General features: G+C 41.6%; 1 protein-coding gene across 1 annotated transcript; it reads right to left on the reverse strand.

Annotated features, from left to right (window-relative positions):
• Positions 1–13,631: 13,631 nt before the first annotated feature.
• On the reverse strand, positions 13,632–16,616 carry LOC118428434 (chromobox protein homolog 8-like). Its single transcript, XM_035838494.1, has 5 exons — positions 16,448–16,616; positions 16,309–16,352; positions 16,143–16,208; positions 15,941–16,004; positions 13,632–15,768 (listed from the first exon to the last, which is right to left on the reverse strand). Exons 1-5 carry the CDS (start codon positions 16,589–16,591, stop codon positions 14,851–14,853), a joined length of 1,236 nt encoding a protein of 411 aa, XP_035694387.1. The 5' UTR covers positions 16,592–16,616; the 3' UTR covers positions 13,632–14,850.
• Between the last annotated feature and the right edge of the window lie 6,593 nt (positions 16,617–23,209).

Consider the following 23,209-nt stretch of genomic DNA (forward strand, 5'->3'; position numbering starts at 1 on the left):
AGCAAACGCTATACAACCCAATATCTATTTCGTTATAGGAAACATCCACTAGTAATGGCTGTGAAACATTAGGTTTCGTATTCCAGATTCTGTACTGAAGATTCAGATCGGTAGTTGGCCCACCGTTCATACCGGTAGATCCCTACTCTCCAAGCAGATGTAAGGCTCCGGATTGTTTTGGGCATCCTTGTAGGCGTTCAGTTTCTCGTCTTTGTCAGTTTGACTGAAATCCTAAAAAAAAGAAATCCTAACAAAATAGAACAACCGATAACCTAACCTCTGCTTGGATAAGGCTCCACAATCCTACTTGCCTCAATGTCTGTTTTTATTACTCTCCAAACAGAGGTTAGGCTCCGGCTATTTTTGACGTTTTTTTAATCGTTTTTATTGGGCTTTCTATTTCATACCGTTTTGTTGATTTCTGGCTACGCCGCGAGAAAGAAAGCCGCGATAAAAACGCCTATGATAAAAAGTCGGAAGTCGGAGTCTAACCTCTGCTTGGAGAGTATGTTTTAATTACCGCGCACCTCACGCGTGAGACGTCAACGGATGAGACCAACGCCCCCTGACGCACATTCACGGTAAACAGAGATCAAACAGAGACGCACGCTTGTAAAATACGGCAGAATATTGCCCAGACCAATGTAATCAGGCGTGCGTCAGTAGCCGTAAGTTGCCCCACATTATCCCTCTGCTGTGACGTGTGGCTGCGTTATTACTGCATTCCTTCGCGTCCGGCCGGGGGACGAACTGCGTCACCATTGCCGCATGCTCGGAATTGTCTTGGCGGGCGCCGCAAATTTTCTTAAGAAGTCTGTGGACGTATCTCGACTTAAGAGATTTGGGGCATTGAAACTCTCCTTAAGTTGATATGATATTGACGGAAGATGTCTTTTCCTTTATAATTTTGCAACATTTTGATTTCCACACCTCCCTACCCCGCATGCTCGGAACTGTCTTGGCGGGCGCCGCAAATTTTCTGAAGAAGTTTGTGGGCGTATCTCTACTTAAGAGATTTGGGGCATTGAAACTCTCCGTAGAGTGATACGATATTGACGAAATATGTCATTTCCTTTATAATTTTGAAACATTTTAATTTCCACACCTCCCTACCCCGCATGCTCGGAACTGTCTTGGCGGGCGCCGCAATTTTTCTTAAGAAGTCTGTGGGCTTATCTCGACTTAGGAGCTTTTGAGGCATTGATACCCATAAATTGATACGATATTGACGAAATATGTCTTTTCATTATAATGATATTCAAGCATTTCAATTTCCTCACCTCCGAAATGTCCTCTCGGAAAATTTATACAATTGTATAAACGTACTATTGCTAAAGATTATTGTGAATACACTATAACAACAGACTATAGTCACTCACAAGTACTATATGAGACCAGTTATTGACTATTCTACTTTCTAAAATCACCACAAGGGTTGCCATTGTCATCATTTAGAAATGTTTCCATTCTTTATAATCATATGTCTCAGAGGTTTGATACTTTGGACATACTTTGAACCCTATTTCAACATTTTTAATATTTCCCCAGTTGTGTTAACCTTTGGAAGTATTCATAATGTGGAATAGGATACTTCTAACAGTTTATACACAATGGTAACAGCATTTGAAGAACTAAAGAAAACATAATTTCTATGGTATTATTGGATATACGGTTGATAACGATAAACGGGGCAAAGGAAATTACGACATGTACATACGGAACAATCTCTGTTCACCAACAAAAATCAGAAGTGCGTTTGTTGTTGCACTTTTACTTCAAATAAGAAGTAATACGCAAATATGTAACCTGTCGTTCTGACTGTCATTCCTTGTGCTAACTGACGTCACCCGTAAACGTGCCCAAAACGGACCAGTTGTCCTCCTTCACCCATGCATGCCATGTCACCGGCAAAGCTGAGGGTGTTCAGTTTTATTTTTTTCTGGTTGAACTATTGTGCGAGTGACTTCACATGATCATGATACGCCATGTATCCCCCATATCCCCGAGATACCCCCAATCCACTCGTGGTGACCTAAAGCCTGATATAACGCTAGTTTACCTTTATAGGGCCTTCACACTGAAATCGAATCAGTACGAATCAAGCAGAACCAGCCGGAATGAAGTATTTACAAAATTCGTGCCACATTCGGGGCCATTCGGGTGGGACTTCCAAATGGGCCTTAAATCCCCTTCACACGAGAAGGAATGAGCCAGAATGCCGTCAGAATGAAAATCCTTTTCTATTCTTGTGAATTCGTAGTGTAGTCTAGACATTCTCACTGCATTCGAGATATTCTTTCGGCGACATTCGGGCAGGATTCGAGATGGCTTGCCGTTTCGGTTCTTCATCGAATGAGATAAGAATGTTTCGAATAATGTTGGAATGCCACAGAATGCGGTCAGACTGCATTTGTAGAATAGTTAAAATCCACTTAGAATCCACTTGGAATGCCATTCGATATTTCTCCACTTCGAATGCACCTCGATAGTTTTTGACATGTCAAAAACTTTCGAGCCAGCCAAAAGAACGGGGACGAATATATCGAATGCAGTAAGAATGTTTAGAATACAGTACGAATTGCCAGGAATAGAAAAATTATTTTTATTCCGACGGCATTCCGGCTCATTCGTGCTCTCGTGTGAAGGTGGCTTTATCCGTGGGGTAACCTATATCCGTTGTTTTTAAATACATTGTATTTAGGGATACCGAGTCGAAGGACTGTGCTTTACTATGAAATATTTTGAAAATGTTGCAGTTTGAAAGCACCATCCGTCGACTTGATATACCTAGTTACTCTGATCGTAAAAACAACGGATATAGGTTATCCCACGGATAAAGGTAAACCGGTGTTAGCGATCAACGCATTTCATAGATGAAAGACAATCATTTATGCTTTGTGTGATTTGTTGTCTCTTCAGTCACATATACTTTTGCATTTTGTATGATATTCCGATTATGAAGTCAGACACAAATCCAATTTATAGCCTCCACCAGGTCTTCCTACGGGGGCACGGGGATCGTAGAATTCGGAAAAATAAATTGGGAAATTGACCAGGGGAGTCAGTCCACGCTTAGGTTTATGTTTCCCCTCCGGAGAAACGCGGCCGACCAACTCCCCTGGCAAATTATTTTCCCTATAAGTATTAGGTCTCCCTATAGTCTGGTAGAGACTGTCTAATTCAGGTAGCAGTGCGATCGCCGTCTAGTGGAATTGACGCAGCTCTTGGCAAATTAAAAGGTAAATCAAACATGCGAATTGTGCTGTTCGTAAACACGCAAATCTACACTCTTTTTGTCAAAAGTCACGGATACGTATCTCCTCACCTATACACAATGATATAGATCTGCCACCCTTTGCCTTGACATTGATTAGTTATATTCACGCGGTGACTTTCCCCCAAACTAAAGCCCAGACACTAAACATATGGTAAATGTGAATGACGTAACCGCATGACTTTTAAATTGAACTATTTACACACCATACTGTTGATGTAAGGAACAGATTTTGATTTACATTTAAAAATTCATGAAGCACACAGAATGTATTTGTGTAATCAAGCATGGCACTATAAACGTTTGGCCACTGTCAAGATGTCGTTTTGAGATAATGATTTGATTAGCAATGTGTGATATATATCATGTCGTCGCTCAGACAGCGGCGGTGACTCCAGGAAATATTTTTAGGCATTGTAGTTGGTAGAGACGTATAGTTGTAACACAACTTAATTCCTTGTATTGATTGATACTTCGGACAATCGTAGTAACTATATCTACGTCTGACAAAAATGTACCTGACAACAATGCGCTAAAAGTAGTACAATATACCCACAGTGTAAAAAGTAAGAGTTACGCTCAGGCACGTTTTTAGCCTTTGAAATGAAAAGGAACCCTGTTTTGTGTCGGCTTTCTAAAGCTTTGTTGACTTCGTGCCAGTTCTCAGTGCATCTCAACTCAGAGACTTAAAAGAGAAAATTTGCTCGATGATAGCTTATTTTCATCTGCTTTAAAAGCAAGCCTTTTCGTACCGTTGTTCTCAACTGAGTTGAAATACCCTCCTGTCAAGATGCAATAAACAAGTGAAACAACCAGAGGGGTGAGTAGAAACAGAAAGAAACAACGTACTGACTCCCTTGATTCGAACCCGCATCAAATCCGGCCGCCAGATCACAAACTCGGACCCTAAACCGTTATACCAAAAGGCTTAAAAGTTAAAGCCGTTTGGCATGGTCAGTTTAGCCGTCCTTGAACCCCACTGGTACACAAGGCTCCTGCCAGTCAAAATCGTGTGAGCCTACCACTCGTACTCCATCATTACCTTACAGTACTGTGGTTTTCCGAGCGGTTGTGCAACCGTCGGCGGTTAACCACTGTTTGTTTACGTCTGGGCCACAACTTCTAGAGTCAATTGGTCAGTCATGGGACTAATGTGCAGATCTTGTTCGGGCTCTGTGATGTGGCCGATTTGCGCGCTGCCAGTCAATTGACTGGAAATGATACGGAGGGCCGGGAAGGATCAAGAAAGGGGGAGCAGTAGAAATGTATAAGTAAGGAATAAGGTCTTAAAAGAGCAAGCTGAAATGCGAGCACAGGAATGTCCATGACAAATACTTTTTGAAAAATATTTTGCCTCAGATTCTGTTAATTGCGCCTTTAGTCAGAGATCTAATTTTTGAAAACCCTAAAGTTTAATTTCTCCTTCTCCCACTTCGCTATGTAATTATATATACTTCTTGTGCCAAAGTCACGCTCCAGACATGCCAGACATATATCTACCTTTTTCACCCGTCTAGGTTTTCAGTTGTTGATAGTAAACTAGGACACATAAGTCCTCAAAAGTTCTTAACGTCTAAATATTCTACACAAGCTAATTTGCGTCTAGCGTGACAACACACCTAACTCCGGGATGACGAATGGGTGGTCTGACCAATAGCGATACGGGCAGCCGTTTGTTTCAGAAATAATCCCGTCATTTTATTTGTGCACCGTAGCGTGAGTAACCTGGCGTCATGCGAGCACCCTGAAGGCAATGCTCGTTAGCTCACAGGGCAGCAATAATTCTTTTGGGGGGGAGTGGCAACCACGCTTAACCTGGGTAGCATCCGATTTCTACCGTGGCTCCTTACTAATACTAAAAAATAACTCAGTCTAAGTTGTTGCGAACGACAAGCTCAAGTGCGTAGGGAAACGAGTGTAAGGAGCCCCGGTAGAAATCGGATGGTACCCAGGCTAAAACAAGCTAATGTCAGACTACTATTTTAAGAGAGCTATTCGCGAAATGCAAGTTTGAGTAATCGTAACACTCCCTTTGGGCGGGGAAATTCCATTCCTATCTTACTCTCTAACATTCTGGTTCTTCAACTCCACAACACACCAACACTGTAGCAATAGACCATCTTCTAGACTTTGAGAGGGGGTTAACGTTATATTAGCGAGAGCAGCCAAGAAACAAAGGATAAGAGTTCTAAAATTATTGGTCTTCTAGTGTGGCGAGATTCTGTATGTGTGTGACATGTTCTGTAATCTATGACTGTTACGAATTTCTACATGCCGTCTGTGGAAATCCAAAGTAGTGTGATGCTTGTACTCACTTTTTAGTGTCTATGTTGTTTTCGTTGCCGTTAAATCATCTTAATTAAAGCAAGGTGAATTTTATGTACATGTGTATTCTGTATATGTTATGTTCCTCTTCATCGGCTACTTTTTGTTTAGTTATGTATAAGGACCACAGAGTAGCCGCAGTGTACTCGTGAATTCACTGAGTATATTCGTGAAGTAATAGTGGATCTGAGTATAAAACTCAAACTCATACAAACATGTTCTAAACCGTAATAGGTGATACGTGTTTCTCCACACTTAAGTGGAGAGAAATATCATGAAAGATAGACATTGGCATTGCACATACAACGAGAAACTACTGATACCAGTGTACTACGAACGAATTACATGTACGAACTACATACGCTTAAAGGTTAACATTCATCTATAAGACATATAACGTTAGCTGTAGAATCGTGATCATTCAATCGTGACTGCCAAACTAAAAACTATCTATGGATTTCCATTCAGAGCAGAGTTACAGTTGCAATACTGTCATCTATTCGATAACAAACGACACTGCTGTACCAAATCCCTGTGATACCCTGACAGAATAAACATACACATTCAGGATTATTCTCGATTGTTGTGTTCATCCTGTGCGTAGATGTTTCAGAGCCAGCTGCTGTTACATACGTCAATGTCATTGAGAGAGGCGTTAGCAATTTCGATAAACACCTGCACGTCCCTACATGCAGCGTACATATTGTCTTGTTTTTCAAAGACCGAATGAGACTTGCGTCAAAGCACAGTTTCTCTCGCTGAACGCATCTTACACGTACCTGGCAGCCTTTTCTTCTGACAAATTCACACGGCACGCGCTACAAATTACTTTTAATACAAACGAACATACATATAAATAAACTATTCATACAAGCCCCCGCTGTTCTTCTATAATATTTTCTAGTTAGCGTCCTCACGATAACAGGAAACGTTTTCCTTTCATAATTTTGTCAAAAATATTATGTTTGTCTCCTAAACGTATTTATTTTTAAGAGTATTTACTTGTTGAAGATGTCATAAACGAGCAATGAAATTGATAGAAGGACGTTGGAAGGATACCACAGGATATCTAAAGCATTCAAAAGCATGCTTTCAAAAATTGTAAATGACGCTTAAAATCACCATTGGAATCAACTTCAAATAGATACAAAACAACGCTCAATACTCAGCATAGAAAGCAATTTTGGAATGATACAAACAACAGTCAAAATCAGCATGGAAAGTAATTTCCAAACGATAAAAGCAACACCGAATATCACAATGGAAAACAATATTCCTACACGGATAAAAAAGCGCTAAGCGTTATTGTTTTTCTTCAAATAAATCAAAATGACATAAATATAATTTCGGGAAAGGACATATAGTTCAGTAGTCTCTTCTATCTTTCAATATCTTTAGAGTCATAACATTTTCTGTCAGAGAAAAGAGACAGAAAGAAAACGCCCCAGGACTGAGTGACTTTTTGAATATCTGTTGTGCTGTGACATTTTCTGAAGAGTCTGGTTTGACAATGCTGACACGCCCGTATGACTTAACCGTTTTCTTTTGTCTTTTCTATATTTAGTTCAAACGGTGGTTGATACGGGTCGGACCATTACCGGACCGGCGTGTTGACATAGGCTAATCATTTTCCCGTGTTTCCTAGCGCGCACAGAAGTGTGTCAACACAGTTCAGCCACCGAGTTTGGCAAATACACAAAACAAACACTTGTGGAAAATGGCCCTGCGTCAGCACATTTCTCCGAGCTTTGGTAGGTTCGGCCGCCAGGCTACTCTAAGCACAAATAGGCTCCTACTAATCTCCAAGCAGATCCTACCATGGAATAAGATAGTACTAAACTGGCCAAGGAGTGTAGTCAGCTAATAGGTGTGAATTTGCCATATAGCGAAAAACACCCCTAAGCCGGCTTCGTTCCTCTACTATCTTATGGTACCGTAGGATCTGCTTGGAGATTAGCTCCGACTTGCTTTGAGTTTGAATGTCTTTTCGGCGTTTTTGGTTTAGCTTTCCTTTGTCGGTTTTTCTTGCTTTGGACATCTTTTAGTTTTAGGAGTTTTGTCGGCCTCAAGATTTATTTTCTTCTATTTGTATAGCAGTATGAAAAAAACGGAAATTGGACAAAAAAAAAGAAAGGCAGACAAAATCCCCCCGAAAGACGTCCAAAGCTAAACCCAGGCATAATCTTTGATTGGAGAGTACGCCAGGCTTCTGAAATAAGTTCTTTACCCTCAGCTGGAACCCCCACACATTGTTTATCACACACCGACTCCAGACATGTTACTCTCGGCACGTTAATCCAGTCTATCCCCTGTAACACCACGTTATGCGTCTGACAAAAGACAAGAGAACGGGTCATCATTAGATAGCGACACAACTGATACTAGCCTGGGGCGCATGACAGGCTGGGGGGGGGGGGGCGTAGTGGTCTGTCGGGTGTTGAAATAATGGGAAAGAACAAAAACATGACAAAAATTACAGTCACTTTTGTATGGTCAACTATAAGACAATAGGGAGAAAGAATACAGAATATATCTTACAATTCTACTAATTAAATAGTATAAGATAAGATGATTCTACTGATTAGACAATATAGGATAACCTCCTTGGGAAAAGCCTAACCGTGTCACTATCTTTAATTTTCTAACCACAAAGCAATCTTTTATGTATTTACCTATCTTGGCGTTAGGTCGGATCTCAAGATATAGTCAAATCTACTTCTGGTATCTAGAATCTTAAAATCTGTAGTATTTAGACATGGGAATGTGAATAACTTATTGCGTAACATATCATACATAGGGCATTCCATGACGATGTGAACTCCATGCAAACGTGTCAGCTGGATAAAAGAAGAAGAGTTTAGCCAAATAGGGACAAATAAGTTACTATGGGTTTTCAGTCAGTCTTTTTCAGTCTATCCATGCTAGCATGGTTCACTTCACTCCAAGACCAATTAACTCCTACTACACTTTTATTCCTAACTTGGCCAAATTCCCGTATTACTATTCGGCCAGGCGAGAGATTGGTGACATCAAAAGACTGTTATTTTAGCCAGTATGCTGGTAATGGAATAAACTAGGGGCCTATTGAGAGGCTAAATTAGACTTGCACGTTGAACACATATGTTGTGGCGAAACTTACTTTATTTATATCGACACTGTAAACCCCGTAGGCTGACTATTAGATTGGACTTACTAGCGCTTTCCATTTACGTTATTTAGGGGTGTAGTGTCTTACTTTGGCTTCCGTGTACTTTTTCCTAAGGCAAGGTTGAAGGCAGGTTTGGCTTTGGACCATTATTAGTGTTCCTTGCCATTTATAACTTCCAACCTGTCCCAAATATAATTATCAAACACAAGCGAAAAGACCATTTCGTTTCACTTTTACTTAAGAGAAAAGGTTAGTATTTTCAATCTAAAGTTAATCAACGTTTGTAAGATACAGGGCTTCTCTCCACAGCACAGAATCCTACTTAAAATATACCGTTTACGGTTAGATCTAATAGCATTGAAAGTGTCCATAGTATTCGACTTGAGACAACTATCCGCAAGGTGATAATTAAGGTTCCAATGCGTATTTCGTTTACTTCTCACTGTGGCTTGGGAAAGATATATCCTACCCAAACTGGCTAAAGGTTATGTTATTGATTCGATCATATGTTATTGTTATTGTTATTGGGTGGGCCGACTACTCACTCTTTGCAGCCAGGGGCTGAATTGTATATATAGTAATGAGAATATAGTAATGAGAATAATATTCCGCTACTCATGAAGTGAATCAAAGTGTTATGAAGAGTTCATGCTGAAGAAGAGCTCGTTACTGAAATGGTTACCAGAAAACCATGTTGCCTCCTAAAATTTGAGAGACATTGAGACATTATACAGTGTTCTTTAGTCTCACTTTGTTCTATAAAGTAACATTGAAATACTATGTTTTGTAGAAACGCTGCGTTGAATGTACTGTATGCGTAACATGCAAAATACGAACGTCAGTACTTGAAATAAAGAAGCAAACAATAACTTCGCTAAGATGGTGTGGCCTACTACTATATTCTATTCTGTTGTAGCATATATTTCATTCTTAATTATATTTTATCTAATGTGTAAAGACGTGAATGTGTTGATGTCGACACAAGGACTTGTGTCTAAGTGTAGCGAACATTGGTGAATTTGGGCGATCCGTACTTTATCAACATCTAAAAGTTGATTTAGAATAAGCATGTGGCAATAAAACTAGTATTTATGATTATTAAAACCATATTTGATACGTTTTGATAAACGATTTTGGTAGTTCTATAGAGCAGTTGAGTGACGTCACAAAATCAGGTGATATTTCCTGTAAAGCTGGACATTTGACATGGTTGTCACGCATAAAGATGAAGCAAAGAGAAGTCAATCTTTTCAGAAAAATAAGTCACCCTCTGTCCCTCTGTTTGGTGCCAAATGGCCATTTTGGGGAGCCTGGACTATATACGGTTAAACGTGAATTTTTCTTTGGTTATTTTCTGCGTTATTGTTGTATAAAACTCTTCAGGTATCTAATTGCATTATTATCATCATTCAGTCGTATGATTCCTCACCAAATTTTATTGTTTGTTTGCTTTTGTTATTTGAAAAATCCAATAAAGAGGAGAAAAAAACTTCCTTCGCCCTCCCTGCCCAACACACAGTGTTAACGAATTTTCCCTGCAAAAATGGCAGGGACGGCGAAGAGAACTCGCGCCAGTCCCGAGTGTGCGCTGAATATCGGAGTTATCGGTGGGGTTCCCAGCCCGTCCCTGCCCGGGGACTGATTGGATTCAATGATGCCTAGCACACGGAAAGGGAGAAACCACTATTGATAGTGGGGCTAGGATGCACACCGCTGAGCGCTTAGCGGTAAATTCGGAAGCGTTTTCTGTCAGTACTGTGTATTTGACACTGTTGATATAATTTACTAACCTGAGTGCAGTGCCATATGATATTGTCCTTGTCTGTCCAAATCCAAAATAGAAAAAAAAGCTTCGGAAGCTTTCTACTCTGCAGGACTCCATCACCTGCATTTGCGGCGCCGGAACTTTTGCATCAAAACTACTGATTTATGAGATGTGGAACCGGTAACAAATACATATCGTCTAACACTAGAGCCCGGTGTATTCAAGAGTATCATCTCCGAGGGTTATCCGACGTTGCCTCCGCAGGTCTACTCGTCACGAAGACTGCCTCAATGGCAGTTTACGTTGAACAATTCATGATAACAAATAACTTGTTACGTAGAATTAAAACATCTAAAAGCGCTTCGCGAACAACATACCGATAACATTGGATTAGATTGAACCGGTGTTACACTTAACAGTGAAGCAACATAGCTCGTAACGCTTAACGGAAGGGCTGATGATGCACACCCTCAGTTGAAAGTGACAGCAAAATGGAGACAGTGCTTGAGACAGTCGCGGATCACAGTGTACCAAAGTCTTGTGACGGAAAAGGCAGCAGCTGAGTCTTGTCACTGTCAGTTGTTGGTTGTCGTAGTTTCGCTGAAAATCCTGCAGCAAAAAAAGCTTTACACGTGACTAAACTACATGCAGATCTATCATATTCTACACCATTACCTTCAAATAGCAAATCCAAGAGTATATTGACATTGTATATATGGCCGATATGTGAGATAACGCATAAACGTTAGAAATTACACATATAATTGTAAAAAAACACATCCTTGCCTCACACTAATCCACACTATTTCAGGTTCATCTTTGTTAAGTTACATGAACATTACTCTAATGGAATGGCTTTAATGTAGCAGAAAATGCCATATGATTCAATAACGTTGCCAGTGAACAATCGTAGTGCAATAAGGTTTATCATCATGAGTATCTTTACACATGAAGACCACCTCCTTAAACAACAGCTTATGTAAATCTACGTGTATGTCAATAACACTACAGGATTTGTATCTTTACCGAATGGCTGTACGCCGCAAAAACGGGGGACCGGTGAAATGATCCAAATCGACGTCTGAGAGTTCAAAATGACCACCTCTATCTGAGACAGGCACCTGTGAAAATTTCCCGTCAAAATGGACCACAAAAGGTCAACTTGTATCCCGGGATAGACGGATTTACTTTTTATATTCAGCTGTGGTCGGAGGTCGGGAAAAACAATTACGAGGTCACTAAGCCAAATCACTGACGTTACTTTATTACCTCAATCGGTGACCATATCCGCTGTGCTTTTGCTGCTTCTCTTTCTACTGTACAAGTATACAATACCTCCCTTCTCTCTCCCTCTACTCTAGCTCTGTCTATCTCTCTATGGTATCGGCACGCTCTCTCTCTCTCTCTCTCTCTCTCTCTTTCTCTTTCTCTCTCTCTCTCTCTCACACACACACACACACACACACACACACAGTCACACACACACACACACATTTTGACAATGCACCATTAAAGTAGCTTATTAAGTAGGACCGATTTGAATAGTTTTTTTATCGATACGAAGCAGGCAAGGTGAATCGTGTGTACTTTGCTTGCAAATGGCTTGTATGGTTGCCATGCCATTGGTAAACTAAAAAAATGCAAATCATTCATTGCATCACTAACACATTTGATGTTTCAATGCTTTAAACATCTTGAACTTCCGCCCATCCGAAAGATCTGATGTAACGTTGTCACTAGATTGCCACATATCAGTTATTGGCCTTACAACTGTTTTGAATCAGATTGATCTCGTGACAGGCGCAGAGTTGGCATGACGCCGAATTGACGCTAGCCGGCGCCTGGTGAGCAAGATACTGATTGACAGGCGCGTCCGACGATCAACGCTCTCGTCATTTTTACGACATTAAAACGTTCGTTCTCCCTCTCGCATTGGCAGGTCGCTGGCTGACTGATTCAAACCAGGCAAAGCCTAAGGGGCCTCTCAAGCTAGATTTGTCTCAGTTAGCTATAGCCAAGTATTGCTGTGAAAGTCTGTGATCAAAAAGTTCATGAAGAATGGTTAGCGGCAGCCCCCCTCCCTCTGTTATCGCTTTTAGACGCCATTCAATTGATGGTCCATTCATATACTCATACACACTTCCTAAAGTCGTGATGTGGTAATCTACGAAGATCTTCGAGGTGTTAGATGCACAAATATATCTCTAAGGATACTTATAACTGGCTTCCTTTCACCATCATCCCGTAAGCAAGTGGTAGTTTCCCCGTAAACTGAAGACACCCCAAGAGTTCAAACATATACCCTGAAGATCAGTGATACGGCACACACAGGAGTCGTAGAACCCTAACGACAGGACGTGAGATACCATTCCCTCGTCCCGTGGCTCGCGGGAACGCCGCGGCGCCTCGTTTCACGGCATGTAGAAATATTTTCCCGCCGACATGTTGGCCTCTGTGACCTCAGTTTATCGGGGAATGCGGCCCGGGCCGCGCGGGTCCGTGCTGGCGGAGGAGGACAATGCCTTCTGAAACGTTAGCCACACCGCCGGGGATTTGGGTGTAAGCATGACGAGGGGTGCACGAGGGGGAAAACACACACGGGGAAAAGTCAGGCGGTATTTCGGCCCTGACTGAGCTCGAAAAAAACAACAACGTGGTCTTTTACATTTACTATCATAAAAATATACTTCCAGGTGGTGATATGTGCGAGTAGCACGTTCTAGAACAATTGACCACATGGAAGCTTGCACGAGCGAAAGCGTGAACCGTGCAAGTCAGTTTGAAGAGCTTCATCCCCGTGTTTATGATAATTCCGTTATTCTAAAAAATAACTACAAACGCTGGTAAGTCACGGGCAGTTCTTTACAATGCGTCATGATAATTCTTTCACGTCTCCACACAATATACTCATAAACTACGTGTTGTTTTTCTTTTGTGAAACTATTTTACACTGTCTGTTTACAATTAAAAAGTAGACAGCAGAAAATTTCAGTTACGGATAGCGGATCACTATAGTCCGGATTCCGAACTCACGTTTTCTTGACTTGAGTATAGAGGTACATTTCACTAGTACTTAAGACAAGTATCAGTCACACACTGCGCAAAAACTACAACAAAACTCTTTCGCAAGTTCAAAGCATTTAATGCTGTGTTGTCGGTCAAAGCGGGTAAGCACCCTCCGGGGTATGACACCTTGTATTCATTTCCAGCTCACAGCGAGTCTTTCCTAAACAAAACACTCAGATTAATCTCTACACAAACCCTTCCACTCACGTTACACAACGTGTACATTCACTGTGTCTAAACCACGCGATGTTTGAGATTCGTGGCAACCTACTTACTGCCCGTTGGACAGTACAATAAATAGTTCAGAACTAAGTCCTGTGCACTAAACTAAATTAGCTTGGTATTTACACCTGTGTGTGCAATACTGGCCACATACAATCATCTGTACACATTGACACAATTTGTAAAATTAATCCGTTATGAAGTTACACCATAGACATACATCTCTAACAAATTATTTCTTGACAAGGATTAATGTTTGTTCATTCTGTGATAGTTCACATTGTAAAGTGACGTATTGCATAATACAAAACAAATGTATTATCAGTTAATCCCATTGACCATAGAATGGGGGATACATTTCTTTCACCGCTTGTTTTTCTTGACAACATGGACGAAAATATACATGTCACTTGCATATACACGTGCGAAACAGCCGCATAAGTTACTTCGAAAATAATGTAAGTCATTCTAAGAACTATTACATCAGAAACAATTATGTATATAAATCAATACATTGTGTTACGAATGTACTTTGGGCCGTATCCAGGTAAGTTGTTACTTTTTTCTATACATAGAAAAAAGTTGCACATCATGTACTGACAATAAGGTAATAATATGACACTGTGGTAACGTTAAACTTAATGGGTTTTAAAAGTATAGACAATACGTGGTTGATCCCGTACATTTGAACCTATGCTATGGTACAGGCATGTCTGTGGAAAAATACATTGATCTATTACACTGGCCATTTTTTTTTCGTCGCCAAGTTTGCAAATCCGGGCATGGCTGATTCACAGTCACTTTACTGTGAACAAGCTGTGATCTTTTAACAGTTAGTCAGGCTTTAGTCTAAGTTAAACGTTCAGGGAAAGAAGTTTCCGCTGTCTAGAAGTGCTGTCTCTTCTTGCCCATCTCTCTTGAGAGCTACACGTACAAGCTTGTCTCGATCTCAGCGATGTTCAATATGGCACGCTGGCCCTGTCCATGTTTTTGTCTTCTCAGTACCGTTAGTCTTAGATGACAAGTTGGAGAGGAAGGACGCCATGCAGCTCACGTTCCTCTGTTCTTGAAGAAGCCTTTATCGGTGAAACACTCTCTGACGGTGACTGTGACCATCCCGGTCGTGACGTCTGTGATGAGAACCTGGTTCATCAGGGCGTTAGGAGGCTGCCAGCCCGCGGCCTGGGCGGAACGGGGCTTGGGCTTGGGCACACCACTCGAGATGGTACGCGGCTTAGCCGAGGAGTTCTCCACCACGGTTTGTTTTCGACTGCCCGTGTCCTCAAATGGGTTCCATATTTCGAAGACGGGCTGCTTACGTTTGGACGAGTCTTTTTGTGGTTTGTTTGGCGGTGAGGAAGGCTTGTGGGGTGGAGAGATGGGGGACAGAGTGGGAGGGGTGGGGGCGGTGACGGCATGGCTGTGTTTCTTGCTTTTCCCCTTTGGTCGGCCCACACGCCGACGGACGGACAGATCCTTGGGCTTGTCTTTAGACCGTTTCTTGGCTTTGTGCGTCTTGGATTTTACCTTGAGAAGCGGGGCCGGTCGCTCCGAGGCCTTGGTGTGATTTAGTGGTGCGGCGGGACTCCGGCTTGGCAGCGAGATCTCGTCACCAGGCGATTTAGTTGCCCCTCCGAAGTGACCTTTGTGTTGGGTTTCCCTTTCCCAGGGAGGCCGGGCGGGAGTCGGGCTTCTCCCCGGACTGCCTGCGATCTGCTGCCCGCCCGGGCTCGGCTGGTCTTCCCCGGAAGACATCCCTGCCGGGCTCGGGACTTGGTCGTCTTCACTCGGCGGAGAAGCGGCAGGACGGGACGAAACCAGCCCGTTCGATTGGGACGTCTCTTGGTCTGGACTGCCGCCTGGTGCTTCCTCCTCCTCAGTTCTAACATGGCCGCCAGGGTCCTCCTGCTCCGCGTACCCTTCCGAGTTAGGTTCGGGGAGCGCCACAGAAGCGTCTCCTAGAAATCCCTGTGTGATGACAATAAAAGAAAATATGTATACATTGCACCCATAACACGTGAATGGAACAAATGTCACATTTCAGCCAATAAATAATTAGATGAAATTGGAAAAGCTGGCATAGAGCATTAGTGTTTAGCCTATTGGAAGGATACGCTCGTAATCAGAAAATTATTTTTACCTGTAGACGAAGTTTTTTCGGCTTGGGACCTCTCTTGTGGCCACCCACCTCCCTTTCACGTAAGCTGAAATGGTCACAAAGACACAAAATCACCGACTGGCCATTTCCCGAACTTAAATGCAATGAGCTTCTGACTCCCAAATCCGCCATGTTTAGAAAATGGGGCACGCAGAGGCGGCCAGAAAACCCCCACAAAACGCACCTATTTTCGAAGGCTGCGAGAAGTCTGGGGTCCAGAATATTCTCCTCCGGCTCCCAGGTGTTGTACCTGAACACAACATGTCGGTGGTGAGACAGGGCGAGGTCAAAAAGGCAGCGAAAATGGACAAATCTGGACGCTACTCAAACCATCCACAGACCGTACTTACTTGGGCGACCACCCCTTCCATTTCACCATGTACTCGGCTTTACCCTGGAAATAGAAAACACAGCAATAGTGAGACAGACATGTCGTGTGCACGGGCACAAACTACACAAACCGGAGGACATGTAGAGAACGGGCATCACCTTTCGGATCCTTTTTCTGACCAGGCATTCGGCGGCGAAAACTCGTTCCCCTACAGCCGACAGCTCCATGTTTCGGCAGATAAAGCTGCTGCGTGCTGACGACCTCCAATGTTGGAATTCCCTGCGGCGCGGTGCACAGCCCATAATACTCTCACGTTACGTCACCATGACGGGGCAAACCATTGTCGCTCATTTTCTAAACGTCAGAATAACAGAATTGCGTAATATTCCATCTTTCTGTTACATCAAAATAAGAGATTATTGGGTTGTAAATGATTTTCTTATACACGTGTTGGATTCCTCGTGGAATTAGCGACGCCGAAAATGTAGTGGAGGTAGGGTGTACCGTAGTTCTGAAATGAATTGATTTTTTTAGCGCCATAGCTAATCGGTTTATCAAAACTGTAAAATATAGCCACACTGTGTTCCTCATATTCTGGAGATTATTATGGATTATCAAAACACTGTCTACCTTGTCACCCCTGTAGATCGAGTAGGTCTGTCCCGAGCACACATTTTCAAATCACGTTTACGAGAAATATTGATTTTTTTTAACCGGCGCGTCTGCTAATTTTCGCTCCCTCGATCACGTAACAGCTTTCAAATGTGTCTACAATTGAGACAACATTACGTTGAACTCTGTGCGGAAATATACAACATCGTGGCTTAGTCAAACTATGGTTGCATGACGAGGTGCGGAGGTTATGTTTTATGCCGTCTCACGCACAAGGTACAGGACTAGTCGCAGAAACAAAGAAAACGCATCAATATATCTTCCGTCGCACGCTATCGAAATATCAAGCCGTATCGTTTCTTTACAATGTACACCACCCATTACACTGGCTCATATCGGTTGACTTTCTGGCGAGCAATAACATGGCAACATGCCTTGTTGTCCGCAACAATAACCTTAGAATTAGTTACATCTCTGTGAATCCAGCTCAATTACGGTGAATACGTGCGTATATGTGAGATATTGTATCTAGCTAAGTTCACTCTTTCTCTCTCTCTTTATTTTGCTTTTTTCATTGAAATGTATTCCGGGGATTACACACTTGGGCTATGGGCTACGCATGGAGGGTTAATTTGGTCAGTATGGATGGTCCTCTGTATTTACATCCAAATTGGAAGGCGGGGGGATGCCGACACGTTTTCACACATTTTTGTTTAGATTGTTATCATTTGGGAGGTCCCCAATCAAACCACACTTCGTAATTAACTCGGAATGCGTGGAATGACCGATGAGGAAGTAAAGGAACACGGTCCATACGGTAGTTTGACAAACTTGGCGTCGTGAATTGAACATTTTCTTTAGAATTAGAATTAGAGACGCTGTAAAGAATATGTCAACGCAAGGGAGAACCTCAATTAATGACGGGTACACAAATACTAGTAAACTACGACGTTCTCGTTTAAACACCGTCAGACACATGAATATAAAACATTAAAAAACTTGTAGATATTTATTATATAGCAATGTTTTGTTGATTATTCCGACTGTGGCATGGCAGATGCAAGTCCGTGTAGACACGGATAGTTCTCTTGTACAGCATAGTTTTTTTTTTACTCCGTAGAACAGGCCAGATTTTCAAAGTTGTCCTTGTCTGTTGTCATGAGGAAAAGTTGATCGGAATGCTGTGTACTTTTCGTGGACCTCATCCTGTGCTCGGTTAGTTTTGGATAGAGAAGTCATATTTTCTCTCAACTGATCCATACGCTTTGTAATGATCTGCTTGGTGAATATTGGGAAACAATCAAATAAGATTACTCAGCCATAACATTCAGTTGCATCGAGTAACCGTAGTAAAAACATGTGCGTGCCAATAATGACGAAGAACAGATATCACTGATATCAAAGAGTAGATAAGCTACAATAACGGGCTATCTTTTCCGTACGTTTTCCCCGGAGTTACTATTAAAATTGGGAGTGAAAATAAACCCAACGAAACGTCTTACATTTTGAGGTAAGGCGCTAAGTAAGAAGATTATATATGTAACCTCTCGTCAAAGATAAATTTCTGCTGGAAACTTTAGAAAGGTCAAACAGTAAGTCTGGGAATAGGGGGACAGGAAAACTTCGGAAAGCTGAAACAAGGACTACAGGAACACAACTGGAAAAAGCATTGTGATATTAGACAATGAAATACAGACAAAATCTCGATATGGTTACATGGATCATTTTAAAACATCACCGAACAGGAAAGAAGGCTTGAGGGTTAAACGTGGGGCGGTGAGATAATGGCTTATCGGTGTGTAAATTTGGGAACAATCGCCGAACGATTTACACCTCGTCAGGGCGTTGATCGATGTGCCCGCGCTCGGTACCGTCGGGGGAATTCCTGCTCTGATTTATTCCAGCTTTCTCGGTTTTTAGTATTCTGACTACGCCAAAGCGACAAATCAACTTCTAAACGTAGTTCTAGTCACACTGGATGTTTTCATTGTATAACGGACAGCCTGAAATAAAGCCAAACGTTATGCCCTCTGTATGTCATATACATGCATATCAATAGCCAAGAATCTAACTCTAACCAGAGTTAGACTTAAGTAGACACTTGCTGTATTGTTTTTACATTGTTTGTACCCTTTCATGTACCTGCAATTTGCAATAAAGTAAAATATATCATATCTATATATGTTTTCAGTGAACAAATTCCTTCTCTTCTGAAGGGAATGGAAAACCTTTTTGGTCCATGTTGCTCCATATGCACAATGAATGTTACTTGTTCTCAAAAATACCGTGATTGCAACGTGAGTTACTACTTGTATTTCGTCCAATATAAAACTTGACAGGAGGATAGATCTGTGTGTGGCACTCATGTAGGCTTTCACCAGTCATGTCGGCAGTCACGAGTCAAAGGCCAAGTATTCACGTCACCCTAACATTTCTGAGAACTGACTGTGCGGTGATGTAGTGCTCCGCTAGATGCCGCCAGTCGAACACGAATTCGGAACTGACAAGACTAACAATACATGATGGAAATTTGTACCTACAAATAGGTAAATACGGTGCGTCCTTCGGTATGCCAAATGCACAAATAGGGAAACTTCATGGTCGTATCCATATGTCAGAAGACATGAATGGCCCATTGTGAATTTTTCGGCATCATGCATGTACCGGGCTTCAGGAGTACTAGAGTTGTCACGATCAGGTAAACCCAGAAATCCTAACATTATATACTGTAAGTAACACGGTCCTGGGGCAATGGATGTGTTGAGACGTAAATCTGGGCTGAACTTTTCAGCGCAATTTCCATGCTGAAATTCAATAGATGTCTTGGCTGTTACAGAACTTGAAGGCTACCAATGAGAAGAGAAATTATCCACACGCTGAAAGCTATCTCACTACAATAAAGACGTACTATAAAGCGTACGTAGATTTGGGTACCATCCTACTCCTAGCCTTATGCCCGCTTCTATTGTAAGCTCTCTCGCATCTTGAACCTTAGGCCACACCAATTTAGTTTTTGAGAACTTTCTCGGATAAAAAAAAACACGACGCTTTACTGGAATTCGAATATGATAATAAAGATAGAAAGTCTGTACAGATCTAGACACAGTAACACTAACAGCAGGTATATATAAGCCAGATGCAAGTTCTCCTCTCTCAGTCCTCTGTTTTTTACCGCTTGCAAGCTTTTGATTATAAAATTTCCGAGAACCAAGCAAGTAGACTGGTTGGCTTTCCCAAATCACGTCACACGTACACCCCCCTCATCTCTATCAGACTAACGCTGGCTATTATACATTTGAGAATAATTTGCCAGGCAGGGGAGTTTTGCTACCAGAGGAGTTGGCCTGCCGCGCAACATTTACCTTAGCATGGACTGACTCCCCTGATCAATTTCCCGATTTTTTTTGGGCCGAATTTTACGATACCCGTAGCCCGGTACCGACCTTCGTGAGCGGACTTATAAGCGAACAAGGCAGGACTCCAGGTTTAAAACGATCCCCGCACTCGCGAAAGAAGGCCAGGTAGAGGCCAACATCCCCCAGTGGATATCGTGCCCTGTCCCCATGTTTACCTACCTCCAGGGACAGGGTGATTGATGAGAGCAAGGCCCCCTAGGTCAGCGGGACAAAGGCGACCCCCGGCCTGCGCACACTGCGGTTGTCCGGACAGCGCCGCGGGATCTATCAAACTGATAAGCACGGGTTGGGTGAACAGATCGAAACGTTGATACCATCTGTGCTATCAGCGACAAATAATGCGTGTCAAATACGAGATTTTCTGGGTTTCTAGCTGCTGTAACGTTGATAGTCTTGTAAACCGCCTTAATTCATGTAACAAATGATGGGATGTCTACTAATTCGACAATATACTGTAATCACTTGAACTTAATTGCACGACAATTGTACATCATGGTACAATGTATGGCGACAACTATTGCACAAAGTACAAAATAAAGGTAATAATAAAACAGGTGAACCGTGATGTGACATTTCTGTGACGGAAGGAATACATTTAATGATTCATCAAGTTCATTCAAAGTGTAGTTATGACCAAGCAACATCGTATCTTAACTGTTTTCCTGTTTTCTGATTTTTATTGGTATAAAGAAAACCATTTCACACGAAAAACACATTTTCTCCGTCCTTTACTCTCCTTCATCCCTGCTGTTGTTTATTAACTGTTTTGTAGCATAATCTTTATTCACATTTCACACAAAAAAATGAATGAAATCACATGCATACACAAAAACAACATAACAGTTTGCAACTTCCAATTAACTTAGCAGTGTATAAGAAATAGATCCCCACTGATGTTTTTCGATTTTGTTGAATCTTGTGCTATGCTTGGGTTGCTAATAAACTGTTGTTTGTGTCCGTGACCAACTCGTTCCTATTCCTTCGTTCGTCTCCCTTTTCTTCTGAACATGGTTTGTTTGAAAAAAGTCAAACTAAGATAATCAAGTTTGTATGTTTGGCAAGATAACTTCGTTACCTATTGTCGTTATATCCTGTCCATGAATGATAATTATAACTTTCTTGCAAGTTCATGCCCTATTAAAGCCTAATTGCAAACAAAGTAAAGTAGTGGTATACATAATTAATTGTATAGAGGAAAATGAGATCTCTAGATAAACTAAAAGGGAAATAACATATATTCTAAATCTACTTCTACTTAAAACATTTGAGGGGTTTGCCTTCTTTTCCGTATGAAATGGGAGATGAATTGTCTTACATTTTCGTATATAAAGAGGTTGGACGACTAATAGCAAGAAGATTGTTTTTTGCTGGTCGGTAAGTTCACCTGAAAGGTGTGAAAAGCTTGCCGGAAAATGTTTTGTAGATATCAAGGAAAAATTTCCTTCTTTCGGAATTGTACTGTGTACGTAGAGAAATAAACTGTAGTTCATCTTCCACTGCCCTGAACAGCATTTAAATGTTCTCTCGCCAACGAATAAAATATTGGTTTGAGACATCTCATACCCGAACTTCCCCACATTGACAGACGAACAGAAAGCCACTTCTAGTCTCTTGAAATTGCAGAACCCACAAATTTTAGAAAAGGTGGGGCTTTTCGTCTCCCTCTGCTTCCAAAAAAGAAGTCAAACCCAACCTGTTTAGAAATAGCCAACACTAGTATTACAGTAGAATATCCATTGTCACTTGTATATCTACTATGTTTATACCATGTACTTGCAATTAGCCCTCGGGCACGAACTTGCAAACAAACTTCTTCATATATTAAAGTAAAACACTACCGAGCAATCTGGTGTGCATTACTCGTCTATCCCTCCCCCTTGTGCCCCTAGTTGCCTACGGTGGCCCGTACTGATCTCTTGTCACAAGGTGTCAGTGCTATCCTGCACATGTTTGACTTCTAAACTTATGAACTTCTGGTAGGAGGGTTGCAGGCAGGAGTTATTCTGGTCGCTATCTTTTGATACTGTGGCTGAGGACAGGCGAAAACGTGGCAGGGGTTTATACTATTATAGTCTCCCACTGGTTTCAAACAATAAAATGAGACTGCGCTGATTTTTTTTATCATACAATAGGCTCGATTTCAATAGTTTTGAGCCTACCCGCGATTGTATCCAAGTTTGAAGTCATCCACATTCATTTCTGTAGCTAATCATCATCTTTCAATATGGAGGTGTCGAAAAGTTAGGTGGACTGAATCATAATTTTATAGGCGCTGTTGCCAAAATGTGATGAAAGATTGAAATTCTGTCAGACGTGTTCGGGTAGTAGTCTGGGTGACATGTTGAAAAGTTTAGGCTGGGTGCTACCCTATACTTATCGGTGCTCACAAAATATTATCGGAGGGCACCAGGTCTAGAAGGTACGTGGGACAGCCCAAAGCGCAAGCATCTTCCGGATCCGTACAGAACTTTATAGCCTAGGTGTTCTATGTAATAATGATAATAATAATGTTTTATTGCAAGTTCATGCCCATGAGGCTAATTGCACTGAAGTGAACAAAATCAAATACATGAAGTGATTGAACACGTGTAAATAATCTACATTCTAACATACGAAGATTAACTGATTCTATGTACATACAGAATATTGAGTACGATTCTAAACTACATTACTATTGCGAGGATTTGATTCTTCTTTGAAAACAGTTGATGTAGCTAGAGACATTGGCCCACAAGTGACATATACATTAGCGCGCGATTGATTGACTATACTAAAAAGTATTTTAATGCGTTGACACAGGCAAAACAAAGACCACATGTGGACAGACATTCGTTAGAAAGACATACAGATATATGTATCCATGTTAATTTGCATAGATCTAGCCTGAGTGTC

This window comes from Branchiostoma floridae, chromosome 13 (assembly GCF_000003815.2).
Source record: "Branchiostoma floridae strain S238N-H82 chromosome 13, Bfl_VNyyK, whole genome shotgun sequence".
NCBI lineage: Eukaryota > Metazoa > Chordata > Leptocardii > Amphioxiformes > Branchiostomatidae > Branchiostoma > Branchiostoma floridae.

Bases quoted from the DNA above. Each gene is read 5' to 3' on its own strand.
- LOC118428434 (XM_035838494.1), bottom strand. From the start codon at position 16,591: ATGGGCTGTGCACCGCGCCGCAGGGAATTCCAACATTGGAGGTCGTCA. The intron at 16,005-16,142 runs GTGCGTTTTGTG...TGACCATTTCAG, and splicing joins CTCGCAGCCTTCGAAAATAG to CTTACGTGAAAGGGAGGTGG. The intron at 15,769-15,940 runs GTAAAAATAATT...GTCATCACACAG, and splicing joins CGAAAAAACTTCGTCTACAG to GGATTTCTAGGAGACGCTTC.